General features: G+C 35.1%; 1 protein-coding gene across 1 annotated transcript; it reads left to right on the plus strand.

The window, feature by feature from the left end:
- The first annotated feature begins 4,092 nt into the window (after nt 1–4,092).
- Nucleotides 4,093–16,315, plus strand: LOC104894985 (DEAD-box ATP-dependent RNA helicase 16). Its single transcript, XM_010681374.4, has 15 exons — nt 4,093–4,380; nt 4,475–4,639; nt 4,735–4,824; nt 5,199–5,327; nt 5,414–5,514; nt 5,711–5,825; nt 6,591–6,722; nt 6,982–7,047; nt 7,173–7,352; nt 9,408–9,503; nt 10,269–10,406; nt 13,848–13,930; nt 15,539–15,576; nt 15,654–15,868; nt 15,959–16,315. The coding sequence occupies exons 1-15, from the start codon at nt 4,216–4,218 to the stop codon at nt 16,001–16,003; spliced, it is 1,758 nt and encodes a 585-aa protein (XP_010679676.2). The 5' UTR covers nt 4,093–4,215; the 3' UTR covers nt 16,004–16,315.
- Nucleotides 16,316–16,636: the final 321 nt, after the last annotated feature.

Consider the following 16,636-nt stretch of genomic DNA (forward strand, 5'->3'; position numbering starts at 1 on the left):
TTAAAACCTTGAATTAAACCCAAGAAAAGGAGAACACAACAGTTTACTTCTTATTCCTCTGAAACCGTCTCTTGGTTTCTAAAAAATTACTCAACCTCTTCAAAAAAAATAACCAAAAATTTGTGAGCAATCAGAGGCACTTCATGTCTCTATGTCTCTCTTCTCTTTTTTCATTCAAACCTTCAAACATTAGAATTTATCTTATAAAAGTCTTCCCCTTTCTACACCTTCTTTTCCATATCTCTTTCACTTAAAAACATCTACCAAATGAATTAGCAAGAAATCCATAAAACACACGTATTTATTTTCATTTTTTGCATGTATTATTTTTAATATAACAATTTATTTTTTTTGTACTATATAGTCTATATATTGTCTTGCTCAAAATTCAAAACTGAAAAACTCCGCATTACTAATTTTTCGTTGCTGTGTTTTTATAGCTATGTTCTTGAAGTAATTGGGTGCAAGAGTATAGTGAAGAAGATACCTTTTGCTCGACTTGGTTCACGCAACAATAATTTCAACTCCACTTTAACGACATTCCTGACCGAGCACTACCGCAATAAAATTATGGCAGATGAATTGAAGAAGATGACGATAGCTTGCATCTTATGTACCGTAATTTTAGTTTCAAAATTTACACATAAACAAAAGGAGGAGAGACATTAGAAGGCAATAACAATTATTCTGCCATATTTACATGTAACCGAAAATAGAAAGAGAAGGAATATGAGAGTAGTATACAAAGCAAATGAAAGATGAAGATTGGAGCCGAAAAAGGGGTGAAATACTGAAATATGTGCAGTTTTTCGTTTATATTATGAATTTGTCCATTTTAAATTGAACGGTTAATGCTTATTATGTTTTTTTTTCTAATTTTAAATAGATAGTTATCTTTTTATTTATTTTTATTTATTTTTATTTTTTGAAATCCTTCTAGTGGTGAGGGTAAAAAAGGGTTTTAGAATTTTGGTGTCGTACCCCTCTTCACATATAGAATAGAGATGCTGACGTTAAATTTCTTCTGGATGAATTAGTTAAGCGCTAAAGTATATTAGTTAAGCGGTTGAACTATATTAGTTAAGCATTGAAGTATATTAGTTATATTATAGAAACCATATTATAAAGCATTTTGTTTGCCCTAATTTCAACATCACGCATAAATCATTCTATACTTCTTTTCTAATCCATCGAGACGCCATTAAATCTGCATTATTTTCCTCCATTGTTCTATTCCACAACGTACATGGCGATTCAATTACATGGTCATTACTATATAAATTAATAAAAGTAATCAGTGGTTTAATTTGATGAGTGGAAATCACTAACAACCAATTTGATAGGTAAACTATATAAAAGTTTAACCAATTGCAAAAATTGTGCAACTATTTAATGAAAACATGTTGACTAATCAACTAAAACACATAACTAATAACCAATAAACCATAACATCAACCATACCGGCATAATTATAGCCCAAATATGATAACTTTTTATCTAAACCTATAACTAACAATCCAAAACAAAAAATATTAACCCGAAAACCACAACAAATAACAAGTAAACCATAACTATTAAGTATCCACGCAACACCATATTTTATCTCGAAAACTATAACTAATAACGTCAAAACTATAACTAATAATGTGTAAACTAGTACTAATAACTAAAATCATAACTATTAACCTAGTACCAAAACAGTTACTAATAGCGTTAACAATTACTAATAACTAAAAATTATAACTATTAACCTTACAAATATAACTATTTACCATTAATCAAACCCTAGCATGTCCCTTCTTTTCTTTTTCTCTCTCAAACCCTAGCCTCCACTACCCCTTCTTCATCAGTTAGGGTTGTCATGGATGATTTCATCCATGATAAGCCTCTCCCTTTTATTTTCAGTTTTTAATTCATTTTCTAGTTTAGTTGAATACATTAGTCTCTCTTTATGAGAATTTTTTTTAAACCTTGTTATGGGGATCTTAGTCTCTGGTTGTGGAGATCTCCTCCTCCCTTATGGGAGTTGTGAATATGATTTTTGTGTGTTTAAGTATGAGAAAATTGTTCTCATTGGTTGAAGTCTGAGGTGGTTAACATGATCAAGAGTTCTCTTCCCAAACTATGTCAAAATGATAGACTTCCTCATCAATAGCTGTTTGATTCAGCAAATACAAGGGGGTTGCGCTGGATTGCTCGATCTGATTTATTATAGTTTTTCCAAAGATTAATTTGATTTAACCTTGTTTGGTTGTATATTGTTTTTCTTTAATATATATAGTAGATGTCGTTTGACCTTCAATTAATAAAATTTATCCTTTAAAGATATATATAACTATATACCCATAACGACACAACCATAACTATTTACCTAGAATTGACAACTAATTAGCAAAAAACAATAACTACTTACCCAAAACATATACTACGATGAAAAATGTAACTATCTACCTAAAAACCATAACTCATATAATAATAGATATATTAATTACAGTTTAGATCCATTGATAGATGAAAACAATGAGTTTTGACAATTAAGAATATACTTTTTTTAGGGAAATTAAGAATATACTTATTTGACTTTGATGCCACGATGTCGTTGTTTAAGAGGGAGAAACTAAACTAAGTATCATCAAATTCTCATCATTAAGATTGAAGAAGACATGAAAAAGGACATTAGTTGAAAGTTTTAAATATTCGAAAAAGAAAAGAAATAAAAAGAAAGAGATGTAGTCGTGTAGGCTTTATAGAGAAATGGAAATTGGGTGGAGGAGACGGAATGGCAGTTCAGGCGAGAGAGAAACACGAGAGGTAGAATAGAGAGAAACAGGAAAGGTAGAAGGGAGAGAAATGACAGTTGGTAGGATGAGAGGGGCATGCATGAGAGATAGAAACGAGGGTTGGGAAAGTAGAGAGAAAATATAAATTAAGGGAGAAATGTGATGGTTTACTAGTATAACTAATAAGTCCAAATGCTTAACTAATTTTACAGTTAGCATAACATCAGTTGATCTCGCGTTAACACTAACGTGAGACCATCTTTTTCAAGAATTTGTGAAACTTTAACCTTAAGATGGATCATCAAAGGGATCAAAATAAGTAAGGTATTAGTTATTTTGCCATTATTAGGGATGTAAAGAAAGGTAAGAAACCATTAAGCATATAAATAATTTCATGTTTTTGAGTACACCTAATATATTTTTTCCATTGAACCATACAAATAGGAATGTTAGTGGATCATTTTTTTTTGAAGACCCGCCCCGTTTCCACTTTAATTTGGCGGGGATAGGTAAAAGTTTGTGGGTGATAGGGATGAAAATCGTATCCCCCATACGTGATGGGACAAGTGTAGATTTTATGTTGTACCTACCCCTTCCCCACCCGCCACGCTTGTCCTCCATCTATTACATTCCCATTTATTGAAAAACATATTAAATATCCATATTATCATTGTTAACCCTTGTTTTGTAAGTATTTGAAGACAATCAACATATTTAAGATATTAGGTAATATTTTCTTTTGTGAATTTATGACTAAAGTTTATTTTGTAATTTAGTTCATCAATTAGAGATGACTTATTAATCTTATAATTTTTCCAATATATAATATCTGTGTTAGAAAATGTGTTTGGGTGGAATATTTGCACTCTTGAAGTTTATTTGATAGGTATAATATCAACATATAATGGTAATTATTTGTTACTTTTTACTTAACAAAATTTAAATTAAAATTAATGATGGTTGAGGTGATGAGGCGAACCTCCATATGGGTGGTGAGACATGAAATTTTTTTAGTATTTACTTGTTGGAGCTGAGACAAATTTGAAAATTTCCCCTGAACGAAGATGGTGATGAAATTTTTAGTAAGTACAGGTGTAGAAAGGACCATTATCCGTACCCGCCCCATCCCATTAACATCTCTTATATACAAAAATGCCTCGATTTAGAATGCTCCAATACTTCTAGCAGCACCATATTATATGTGGATTGAACCTTGCTATAACTAGCCCATTTTTTCATTGATTGCTCAATTCTATTGAGATTGAGTCCCAAGATTAAGTTTGGATTGGTAGGCAGGCAAATTAACAAACAAAGGCCCATCTCTTGTACCCCCACGTAATTCCCCCCTTTTTTCCTCCTAAAATTCTAAAACCCTAAACCTCTTTTCTTTCTAAACTTTCCCTCGATTCCCTGGTTTCTCTCACCACCAATTTTAATGGCGGATAAATCAACTGAGATTCAGAAAGAAGAAATCGAATTAGATGATGACAATAAAAGCTTCGAGGATTTAAGCTTGGATCCTCGTCTTCTTCGTGCTCTTATTAAGAAAGGCATTCAAAAACCTACCCCTATTCAGCAAGTTGCCATTCCATTAATTCTCGTAGGCTCAATTTATTATTCTTAATTCTTTGATTTTAACTCTAATTCCAAACATAATTCTAGAATTTAATGTAAATGTTGTTAATTTTTTGTAGGAAGGAAAGGATGTGGTTGCCAGAGCAAAAACTGGGTCAGGGAAGACATTTGCGTATCTTCTTCCATTGCTTCAGAAGTTGTTTTCGGTTTCGGTTTCGGAAGAGAAAAATTGCCTAGCTCCATCTTCGTTCGTCCTTGTTCCCACGCGTGAATTATGTCAGCAGGTTAAGAATTGAATTTTGAGTGAAATAATCAAGCCTTTTATTGTACATTCTTGTGTCATTGCTGTATTAATGAAAGTGATGTGATTTTTTTGCAGGTTTATTCAGAAGTCACGTCGATTATCGAGTTGTGTAGAGCTCAGTTGAAAGTGGTTCAGCTCACTAGCTCCATGTCTACTTCTGAGATGGTTAGTTTGATTTATTTATTTGTTATGATTGCATTATAAGTGAGGTAGGTTAAGAAAATAGTGGTAAAAAACAATTGATTTCACCTATTAATGGTCAAAGTTATGTGTTGGCAAGCACAAAAGTGAAAACCTATGAACATTCGCTTGGCTATTAAGCATAGAAAGGGATGAAGTGATTTCATGGAGTTAAAAGATCTAAAATTGTTGGGATTGTTTAGGGGACAACTTTTGCTTTTTTTGCCCATTAGACAGCCATTAGCACTCAATAGTCACCTTTCTTTTCTCAATGGTTTCTGTGATTAGAGTAAGCTATCAAGAGTTTTAAAGTTGTGGTCTTTGAATTGGTTTCATTTTTCCCATGTTTATTTTTTCAGAAACAGGCGTTGTCTGGGCCTCCAGATATTCTAGTATCAACGCCTGCTTGTGTGCATACCTGTTTATCAGCTGGTATTCTTCAACCGAAAGCCATTCAGGATTCGCTTTCCATGCTTGTACTCGATGAGGTTACTTTGAATTCCTTATCCTAGTTGAAAGCCATCGTTTGTGTAGTGTCTGTTTTCCATGGTAATAAACTTGAATTTATGTTCAGGCAGATCTTCTTTTGTCATATGGCTATGAAGATGACTTAAGAGCTCTTACTGTCCATGTCTCTAGACGTTGTCAGTGCCTCCTGATGTCTGCTACATCTAGGTTTGTTTTGCATTTTTTTTGCTGGCTATATTTTATTATTTTCTTTTGAGTTTCTGTTTATCTTTCTCTGCTTGAGAAGTGCTGCAAATTGTTTATTCTGTTTGGTCAAATCCATGAATAATTTTTCCTGGAGGTTGACTTTGTAGGTTTGCGCCATTTGATTTTTTTTGTTTACTTTGTTTCATTGCATCTTTAGTGCTGATGTTGAGAAGCTGAAGAAGCTCATGCTACACAATCCCTATATTTTGACTTTGCCAGAGGTTGGTGGTAGCAAGGATGAGATTATTCCAAAAAATGTGCAGCAATTTTGGGTAAGGATCTTTTTGGATAATTGTGTAATATTACATCTCCATACTTTGTTATCAGGGTAACTATTATGATAAAACACGTCTTTCTTGCATGAGGTTTATTGTTGGTTAAGAAGTCAGAACTACACTATGATATCCAATCAACTATATAGTGATTAGTGATCAAGTGCTTTGTAAAGAAACCATTATAATTGATGTGAGGCTTTTGGAATAAAAGAAGGCAAGTTAGGGAATTGCAAAATTCATAGGAAGGTTCTTTTTCATTGATTATTGAGTGGCAATAATGAATGAACCCCCAAAGAGTTAAGGGCAGGGAGTTTATAACCAAGATGTGTCAAATTCCTATACTTCAAATAGATTTCAAATGAAATTTCCATTTTTGCGTTCTTGTGAAATGCCATAAGCTGTTGAGGGGAACAACTTCTCTCCTGTGCTATTGCAGTGCATTTATTTTTCACTGATACCTTTTGCTTTGCCTGATATTGTCATGACTTAAATGATACGAACACTTAGTGGATCTTATTATAAGTTGAGTTTGCACTCTCTGGCTATGTGAATGAATCTCCATATATCATTTTTACTATGAAAATCGATACTCTGACTATCTTCCTTGCTGCCCTTCCCCCTCTTGTGTTTCTGTTATTTGTGAAGGTTAAGGATCCATTGTGTCCCATGTCAATTTCTTTACCAGAGTCTGGTTTGGTGTCAGATATAACTGCTGCTATTTGTTTTATGGAGATTGATTTTCTCTTTTTTCGAGTTGTCTAGATTTCTTGCAGTGCTCGCGATAAGTTCATCTACATCCTTGCTCTCTTGAAGTTGGAGCTGGTTCAGAAGAAAGTGCTCATCTTTACTAATACAATCGACATGGGATTTAAGTTAAAACTTTTTCTAGAAAAGGTATTGCTGACTTTTATGATATGCTATGGTATCTTGCAAAACTGTAAAGTACTCTCATCCGGGATGTTCAGGACTATGTTAATGAGAGTTCTTTTTGTTTATCTAATGTTTCAAATGTTTCAATGATAAGATGTTTAGCTGGTGTGTCCATGGATCTGTCAAAAATTTGGTTGATGGTACCGAGGATTTCCTACTGTGCTCAGAGAGTATTGAAATGGAAGCTATGTAAATATATCTCTTTTTTGTTTTTTTATGGCAGTTTTCTATCAAATCAGCTGTTTTGAATGCAGAGTTGCCACAGAATTCAAGGCTACATATGCTTGAGGTATGCCAACATCTCCTTCTCATCATCGTTAACTTTTTCTGAATTTGTTATAGTTGCATGTTTTCTACGTGTGTATCTGACTTTTGGACCTTGAGTGCTTACCTATATGACTTTTTGTTTATCAGGCATTCAATGCAGGCCTTTTTGATTACTTAGTTGCAACTGATGACACCCAAGCAAATGGAAAAGATCCGGAAGACAGTGAGAAAAATTCAGAGGGAAGGAAGTTCAAAAAGCGCCGGAAACCAAAGTTGGATGCTGAATTTGGTGTAGTGAGAGGCATAGACTTCAAAAATGTACATACGGTATGTAAATATTACTCTCTCTGTTCCTTAAAGGATAGTGCAATGTTTTTTTTTCACAATCTCCAAGACAAATATTTGATTATTACTATCTTTTTTACGATTATACATTATAAGATAGTTGATGTATTGCGAGTATATAATGATTAAGTCCAAGTTGATAAACTTCTACTTTGGAAAAAGCAAAAGTTAAAACCTTTGGAAGACACAGAGAGAATGATATTTGGGCTAGAGATCGTGCTACTTTCTACTTGAAACTGTTTCATGATGAGGCTTAATGTTGTGGAAACCGAAATTTGAGCATGATGGTTAATCCTAATGAAGATTTGGTGATCTTCTAATGTCTTATAGAGGCACCAAAGTAGAGCTATTATGAGGCAATTATTGATTGTTGATAGCTTTTATTTTAAAAGCTTTATAGTTGCGAATTGGGATGTATTAGATGGCGGCACAGTGAGGTGAAATTTGGTGGTTGTGACCCGCGGCTACCGAGAAGGTATCTTTAAGTTAGATTCAGGACATCTGAAAATTGATTTGAAATAGAGGGAGTAGGAAAGGTCACAAATGACAAATATAGGTGGAGTCCATTGATTCTTCCATAAATGCATCACGAGTTCATGAGACCATAGTGCTTTTATTAGATCTTTAGAGTTCTTGAGTTATTGAGCATATGCTTAGAGAGAACCGGTTATGGTGGTTTGGGCATGTGAGTTATCGTATAGAGGATGCTTTGTTTAGGGCAGTGGAAGGTTTGGATATAGGAGATCTTAGAAGAAGTCGGAGGAAGCACAAGATAACTTGGATGGAGGGCGTTAGATACAATATGAAGAAATTAGGTTTGCACGAGCCTTTAATACTTGATAGAAGGTAACAAATGCAGAGGATCCATGTAAATAACTACCAGAGATAAAATCTTGAATTATGTAGTGGATCCTATTTAATGTCACTAAGGCTTTGACATTCTTGTTGTTGTATAAAATTCATAAGCGATTATTTAAAGCTTAAATTTGCGTAAGCCTTTAGAGCCATAGGGAATCTGACCAGAATCACCTTTCCTAGAGACACAAAGGTCCAGGCAATGTGTTTCACACATTTTCATACGCTGCATATTATATAAGAATACCTAACTCAGTTTCTACATGTCCCGGCATTTGGTATGGAGGGATCAGCATAATCCTCACCAGAATCACCCTTCCTATGGACACAAAGGTCTGCAATCTGTGCGTTTTGTACCTTTTCACACTCTGCATATCATATAAGTATGGCTGTATGGACAGTTGCTTGCTATATATCCTGGTAGATGGTTGATATAACAGGTTCAGCCTCAGAGAGTTTACTCATTGTTCGGCAGCTTTTGTTGTTTAACTTGCCAAAGTATGATGCATTCGGAACTCCCTTATCCGAATCCAAGGTTTGTAGTCTAGCTTTGCAATCCTCCACAAAGAATTAACACATTTTTTGACTGTGTTCATGTCTCACATGCCAATCGGAGGATGTACTCTGAACTCGGTAATCCAAATTACAGGCTTCCAGGTTTTCTTGCCAGAGAGAATGCTATGTTTGTTTACTGACAAAGATACAGTGAGCAATGGATATTGAGCTGTCATGGCGGCATTTTCAGTAGTGATTGTTTTTCGGCTTTGCTAGACTTTCTTACACTGCAACAACTATTTCTCATAGGAGGCTGTGCTTAAAATTTCTCCTATTTTTATAAGAGAATAAGCTAGCTAGTTTGAGCTCAAGAACATTCCCAGGGCCTGAATATAGGGTTGTGTGTGGATGAGATGCTTGGTTAAATTGTTTTTGGAGCAGGTATCCAGTATCCTAAATTACACAATAGCTACCATAACTTTTTATAATATTGTTTAGGTTTGCAACAGATTGAGTACTTGGCAGCCAGATACTTCCTTTAATCCAAATTGATTTGTGTGCAATTCAATGTTTTTTTTTATCACGAGTGCTGCTGCTAACACGGAAAAGGAGATTGTGCACACTTAACTTGGACAATAGATTCATGAGTGTTCTTGGTCTAACAACCCGTGGACTTTTTTCCTGCAGGTTATAAATTTTGAGATGCCTCAAAGTGTTGCTGGATATGTGCATCGAATTGGACGGACAGGAAGAGCTTTTAATACCGGTGCATCTGTTTCTCTTGTAAGTCCGCCAGCTAGTATCTACCTTTTTTTTTTCCTGGACTATTTTGAAATATTGCACAAGCAACCTTTTTTTTGGGGTCTCATGCCACATTGAGGAGTGCATTCAGGTAGTTCAGCAGCATTGAGAGATTTAACTCTTGTAACTATGCCATTTTTTTTGTGTAGCATGAATTTCTTATTTACTAAGCTTTCGGGGAATGATATGAAAGATGTACAAAATGTAGTCTAGAAGCAAGATCGATCTTTTGAAAATCTTAAGCAACTGCTTTGTGATATTCGAAAGACTGATGAACTGTGTGTCATATCAGTTTCCAGAAAGTTGTCTTGATCATAGCTCACATGTTAATTGCATAACAGTTCTGGTGTTGATTTGTGACCTGCAGTTCTGGAGTTGTATCGTGATATTATGCATGTGGTTTAAAGGTGTTATGAATTTTACTCTCTGTGTCCTTGTTTTTCGGGGTTTTGGGATGTAGGTTATCCATAATTGTATGATAGTAGGCTAAGAGCAATATGACAGAGTAAGTACCTCCATTATGTGGTTCATGGTGATTAATCTTTTATGGTCCCATCTATTGTGGTTTGATGCAATAATGCAGACATTATATGACTTTTTACTGAACATTCACCTTAGAGACCGGGTTATGTGCATGCGTTATATTTGAAACTGCACTTTTAGATTTCTTAATGACGAGCAAGCTTATGTTTGCTTAAAGTATGAATTGCCTGTCTTTTTGCTGTTCTAATATTAATTAATTGGTAGGTCTCTTCAGATGATATGGAATCTTTTGAAGAACTCAAGTCAACATTATCAGAGAAAGAAAGTGGTGAAGCTAACTTCATTGCGCCATTTCCTTTACTCACCAGCAACGCGGTGGAATCATTGAGATATCGAGCAGAGGTATGTCTATTGCATCTGCTCATTACCATATTTGTGTTAGATTACTATCGTCGAAACTGTTGCTTTTAACTGAGGATGGGGTTTGACCCAAAGCTTAACAATTTTACTGGACGATAGGAGGGATGCATGGCTGTAAGATTGATATAAATGAAATTGGTTTCAAAACTGTATGATGGTACTGGGTTGTTCCCTAAAGCATTTCCTATCTTCCCCTTGGCTTCATTGATTAGAAAAGCACTTTTATCCTAGGATCGAGCCATATTTTTTATCCTTTGATTTGTGAACTGGATTTGCTAGCTACTTCAAAACATTTAATCTTGCTTTGCACTATGATTGGGTCTATTTTGAATATATTTCTCCTTTTTATCCATTCCCTCACTTCTTTATCTATTAAGGTCATTTTGACACATTTATAAAAGAGAATGTAACAACCTTGTGACTTTGAAATTTATCCTAATGGAAGGATTGTATGATTCTTTGTGGTAGATGCAATGAATCGATATAAGAGGGGCATTTTAGAAAATAGCTTTACAATATTAGTAGCTTGAACAAGAAGATAGTTTGTTAGTAGAAACTCTATAATAAGGCAGATTCGAGAGGAAAAAAATATGTTAAAAATAGATGAGAAATTGGGTGAGCTTTTAAGAGTTCGATTGGGAGAGAATCAGGCCTCTCGAAAGCTTGAATATCGGTTACTTTTGCTGTTTTTACTATTATTATTCAATAAAGTTCATCTTCTTCCTTAATTTCTCCATTTTAGCACTATAATCTGTCCAAGGTATGTTAATTCATAGCAGTAGATTGATTGTGGAAGTTAGGATTGTGAAAAAGTTTGGTAGGCTGTGCTATTCCAGGTTCAGTGCTTGACTAGGGGAACAGTTTCATGGCTTTTTTTTTGGTGTATGCTATTAATAGTGTTTCTATACTTATGGGGTATCTGGTTTATGAATGGAATAATACTGGTTTTAAAATGTTCCTGGGAGGTTCTAGAGTGGTACATAGGGTACTGTGGAGGGGAAAAATGAGTGTGTTGGTATAATAATAAAGTGATGTGGATACACTCGTAGAATGTGTTGATTCCGGTGGGGTTTCCAAGCTTGTGGGGACTGTTTACATTTTGACATAAAAAAGAGGACTTTTTGATAGTATCTTGTTATAAATTGTAGAGAGTGATAGTGAATGTTGTTTGAGAGGATGGATATACAAAAGAATGCAAGAGCAAAGCCTACATGGTTTGAAGCCTTGACTGCTGTTCGGATTGACTACGAGGAGTTCTTAAGGGATGTTGCTAAAATCTGGCAATCTTGAACCGTGTGGTGCAGGATGTTTATAAATTATACCCGTCACTAGGCTGAAAGTGCATGTGTTGTAAGAAATTTAAAGCCTTTAATGGCTTCCAGTTAAGGAGGTCTATAGAAAGGGTCCACGTTCATTAGGCTTAGGATGTCTTATCTGATATTCAGAGGCAGCTGATTTTGTCATCTTTGTAAGGAGACATAGCTATGCAAAATTATATCCATATGAGGATGCTTAGCTGAGTATAATGTTTCTCAGGGCATAGGTCCAAGATACTAGATGGGTTACAATAGGTCCAAGATACTAGATGGGTTACAATATACTGCAGTATTGCCTATATTCATATAAAGGTAGTGTGAAGTTGACGTAGGGCTAGACTAACACTTGATTGGATGTTGATGGAAGTATAATGACTGATCCAGGGGGTGCTGAGGCCTTTGTAAAGTTATAGGTTGTTGCTGTGTATTGCTCACGATATGGATACTTTTTATGCTTCAGTGCTGTCTTTGAGTCTTTTCTTAGCAAAGGAGCATTATTGCCTTGTTCTTGCCGAGATAAAAACTTCGTTGTGTTCAAATCCGAAAGAGAAAAGCCCATAATTGGTGGCTGAACTTTTGAGGTTTACCATGGGCATGGAGTAAGGTTGAGCGAAATAGATGTGAACCTTTTGGAGAAGATCTTAGGTTTGTGAAAAAATTGGAACAACAAATACCACATGGATTTTGTCCAAATTTTATGGTGTATTGCATTGCATCAATATTAATGGAATTCATTAGGGATTTTCCTGGGAAATTAGGGTTGTGGGAAAGAGATCCGAATTCCAACATCTCTATAATTGCTTGTGCTGTCTATGGAAGTCCTTGCTAGGATGTCTAGGTTGCTTGCTTGAGGGCTGTGTTTGAAATGCACTTTGAGTGTGATGGGAGTAGGCCCTTACTTGCATTTGCAGATGACATTGAGCTGATAATAGTACTTTTTAATATTTTATCTCGTTATCTTGTTTAGCAATATTCGCAAAGAGCTAGTACTTGGGTGGTTAGTGCTAAGCCAGATGTTTTGGTTTTCGAGGCGTTCACTGATGGTAAGACTTGACTTTTTTCAGAAGTGGGGGGTGTTTAAATGTGGCATTGTGGCTAGGGTATTCTGCGTGAATGGAGTATGATCGGTAGACTGATGGTTAGTAGTTTGGAGAAAATGAGGCTAGGGATTTAGAATGGTTGAGGAATGATGGGCTATGCCATAGCATAAAACTATTGCCTGGTTAGCTGTGTTTGGGGGATTGGCAACCTAAGATGAGCTGATAAGTGGATTTTGCTGCTGGTCTGTGTAAGGGACGCTAAAACTGTGGACATCTATTTATGGTCTGCTAGAGTTACGTAGATAGGAGTTCAAAGGGGCGTCTTTTCATACAACCATGAGATGAAATTGTTATTAGAGCATTGTCAATGGTGAACAAAAAGTTCACCAGATTTCCCTCCTTACTCATGTTTTGTTCATTTCATGAACAAAAATATCATCTCCATTCCACTCATGAACAAATAAGTCATCACTATACCTCATTTCATTTTAAAAAAAAAAATTTCGAAATATGTTAATATGGGTATCATTTTATAGAGGGAAATAAATTATGAATTTTGGTATAATTTTTTTTTTTTGATAAAGGAATTTTCCGGAAAATTCCATGGAAATTTTCACAAAATTTCCCAAAGTTACCCACACATGTGGCAACTTGTCATTAGCTTGTTTTGTGTAGTTTAGGATGAACAATTTGTTCACATGGTGAACAATGAACAATTTGTTCATGTCACAAATTATTATCACCAATGGGAGAGGTGTTTTTTTTGTTGACTCAAAAAAATTGCAATTTCATGAAAAATTGTGTCACCATTGGCATTGCTCTTAGGAGTTTTAGGAGGAACATTCTTGCATAGGATACATAGTTTTGCATACAGGTCATAAGTTGAGGTATGATCATAAATTTTGAAGGGGTGCGTTTGTGTTTGTAGTGGAGAGTCTGCTCTTTTTTTTGGTTTAGCTACTTGTACTATTAGCACAAGATAAGTCATATATATGTACAGATTATTCTTTAGTGTGGAGGAAAAAGAACAAGCTTACTTACTGTGAGAGCTGATTTTCAATCTACAGGATGTATTAAGGAGTGTGACAAGTTTTTCTGTTCGAGAATCACGAGCGCAGGATCTAAGAAATGAAATGATCAACTCTGAAAAGTAAGTCTCATTGACAACCAATTGCCATTGATGTATATTCGCAATTTACACTTGTAAAATAGATGGTGGTGGTCATAGGAAAGCATCATTTTTTTGTTAAAGTAATGCACAGGTTATCTAATTATAAAAAACGGTTGATCTTAAGTAACGAAATAAAAGACATAATTAGACCGTTGTGAATCCGTCATTTGATAGAAAGAGGTGAAGCTCATATCTCAAATTAGATCTTGTATACATTGGCTTCTTTTATTCTTGGCATTCGCTATATGTTTAGCTATTATATTATTTCGTTCTTAAACAGTCAAAATGGGAAATATACACAATTTTTTTTTTAGCTTGGTTTAGCTTCTAGCTAGGTTTAATTGATTGGATAAAGTGAAGGTTAGGTACTATTTCTTGCATTGGTTTCTCTATATTTCTCTTCCTCTTGAAAAGCTTGTCATATTGCTAAATATAGAAGTAATGAAAGTAAAAGTTTTGTTCCTCTGCAGTCTAAAGTGTTCCTAAGATAATACCAAGTAGCAAAATCTACATAAGCATGAATTGTTTATATGGTTCGCAATCATTATCTGCTATAGTGGATGGACTTGGCTCAACTCCTATCCAATAGAGCTTACTATTGTAGGATACAGTGCTCGTAAAGAGGTCTCGGACTAAAATGGAAGACCTTATTACGTTGGTTTGGTGGGTGTGATAACATTAATTAGAAGCTGGGTAACACAACTCAAAAGACCCAACAAACACCTGCACCAAAACCCATTGAAGAGGTTCACATAAGCCAAAACGACTAACCTTGTTTTAGTACGAGAGCTTGATCACTTATAATTATAAATAATGACCGTCATTCATTATCTTTGTATTCTGCGTGGCACATGCCTATCAGTTATTTAAAAATTTGATGTTGCTGTATGGTACACAAGAACAAGTTTTTCCTTCAATCTAGAAGCCTTATCTTTTTATGCATATCTCTGGCCCTGTTCTTTCAACTGAACTTATTTGTCTGAACTGAATTTGTCTGAATTTCCATTAATTCAACCCAAAAGAACTGCGCCTAATTTGTAACAGAAAGCACAGCGCTGATGTAGTATGTGCAAAGAAGCCCGTAACACAAGCACAACCAGAAGATAAGGGAGTCCTTAAAGTGGAGAGAAAACCAAATGCACAGTACTCCCTCCGTTTCGAAGCATGTGTGCACTAAACTAACTTTTCCTGCTCCATTTATTTATCATTTAAGCTACCAATACACTATTGTTAGTTTAGAATTGCAATGCAGTTTTCTTTGTTAATTTTAAATTCCAATGTGTAAACTAAAGTACTGTGATTTGTGCACATAACATTATAAAAAACTTAAAATGGGAATGGTGGGAGTAAGATGAAAACAGGAAAAAGTACCAAGTTAAGTAAACCCATAAATCTCGAGCTCAACTGCTGAAGGCTCCTCGTTTGTAGAGGTCAATAATAAAGCATAAAATCTAACATGTGTGACTTGCACCATATTACTATCTTAAATAATTAAGTATTCATTCCTTGCTTTGGATGAAATTTAGGTCTGCTGTACTTGGTATCTATATGACTGACCGTACTGTCCCTTTGCACTTTTTTGTTCAGATTGAAGGCCCATTTCGAAGCTAATCCTAATGACTTTGGTAACTATTTGTCTAGTGAACTTTCAATTTTTTCGTGGTGTCGGATTTAGATCTGAATTCGGAATACTCTTCAACAGATCTTTTGAAGCATGACAAAGTCCTTAGCAAGAAGGAACCTCCTGCTCATCTGCGGGAGGTCCCTGAATATTTACTGGACCCAACCACACAAGAAGCAAGGAAGATTGTCAAAATTGCTCGAGCGGCAATGGGTCATAGAAATCCCGGTCCTCATCCTGGTTCAAAGAGAAAATCCAGAAGAAAACGAGACCCCCTCAAGACCTTATCAGCCGAGGTACCTTTTCCATCCTTTTACCAAATCTCTGTCTTAACAAAATCAAAACCAAATGTTTGGCTGTTGATTAATGGTTTTAATGTGTTACAGGGACCAAAACAACGTACCAGGATGAAGAAGAACAAACCAAATTAACCCTGAATTTGTAGAGTTGAGAAAAGGTTTCAAAATTGGCGTCAAACCAGATCACTTATTGTACGAGAATTTGATGTGTATGGAATATAGAGATTTCGTCGTGGCGTGATCTACTCCTCAGAAGATCCAGAGTTAGCCATTTCAAACTTTCTGAGCCTTACCAAGTAGAGGCATCAGCAGTCTGGAAGTAATTGTTATTATTTATGCAATCCGAACTAGCAATATGGCAATTTAATTCAATAGGAGGTAACATTTATGTTCAATTCTTAAGATAATTGTTACTCGAGGTGCAATGAATGTTTGAATTTGCTATATCGTACAAGAAATTTTGGCAGATAGTAGTAATTGATTTATGGAGTCTGAGAACGATTGTGCATAAATAAATGGATAAATTAACAATGACCAAAAAAAAAAAAAATTCTCCTACAAACAACTTGTTAATCGTGTCTGAGTGTTTACATAATTGCTACTCAACTTAAATTTTCAGTTTAGTTGTGAGCTAAACTCTGCTCTACTTTCGCTTTGACCGATCCAAATTCGAGCTCGACTTATCTTTCGCAAGGAGAACTCTATAAGAAAGAACTCTACTATTAAATGCCAATAATACAAAGGTTTTGTTACTTTGTAGTATAG

This window comes from Beta vulgaris, chromosome 6 (assembly GCF_026745355.1).
Source record: "Beta vulgaris subsp. vulgaris cultivar EL10 chromosome 6, EL10.2, whole genome shotgun sequence".
NCBI lineage: Eukaryota > Viridiplantae > Streptophyta > Magnoliopsida > Caryophyllales > Amaranthaceae > Beta > Beta vulgaris.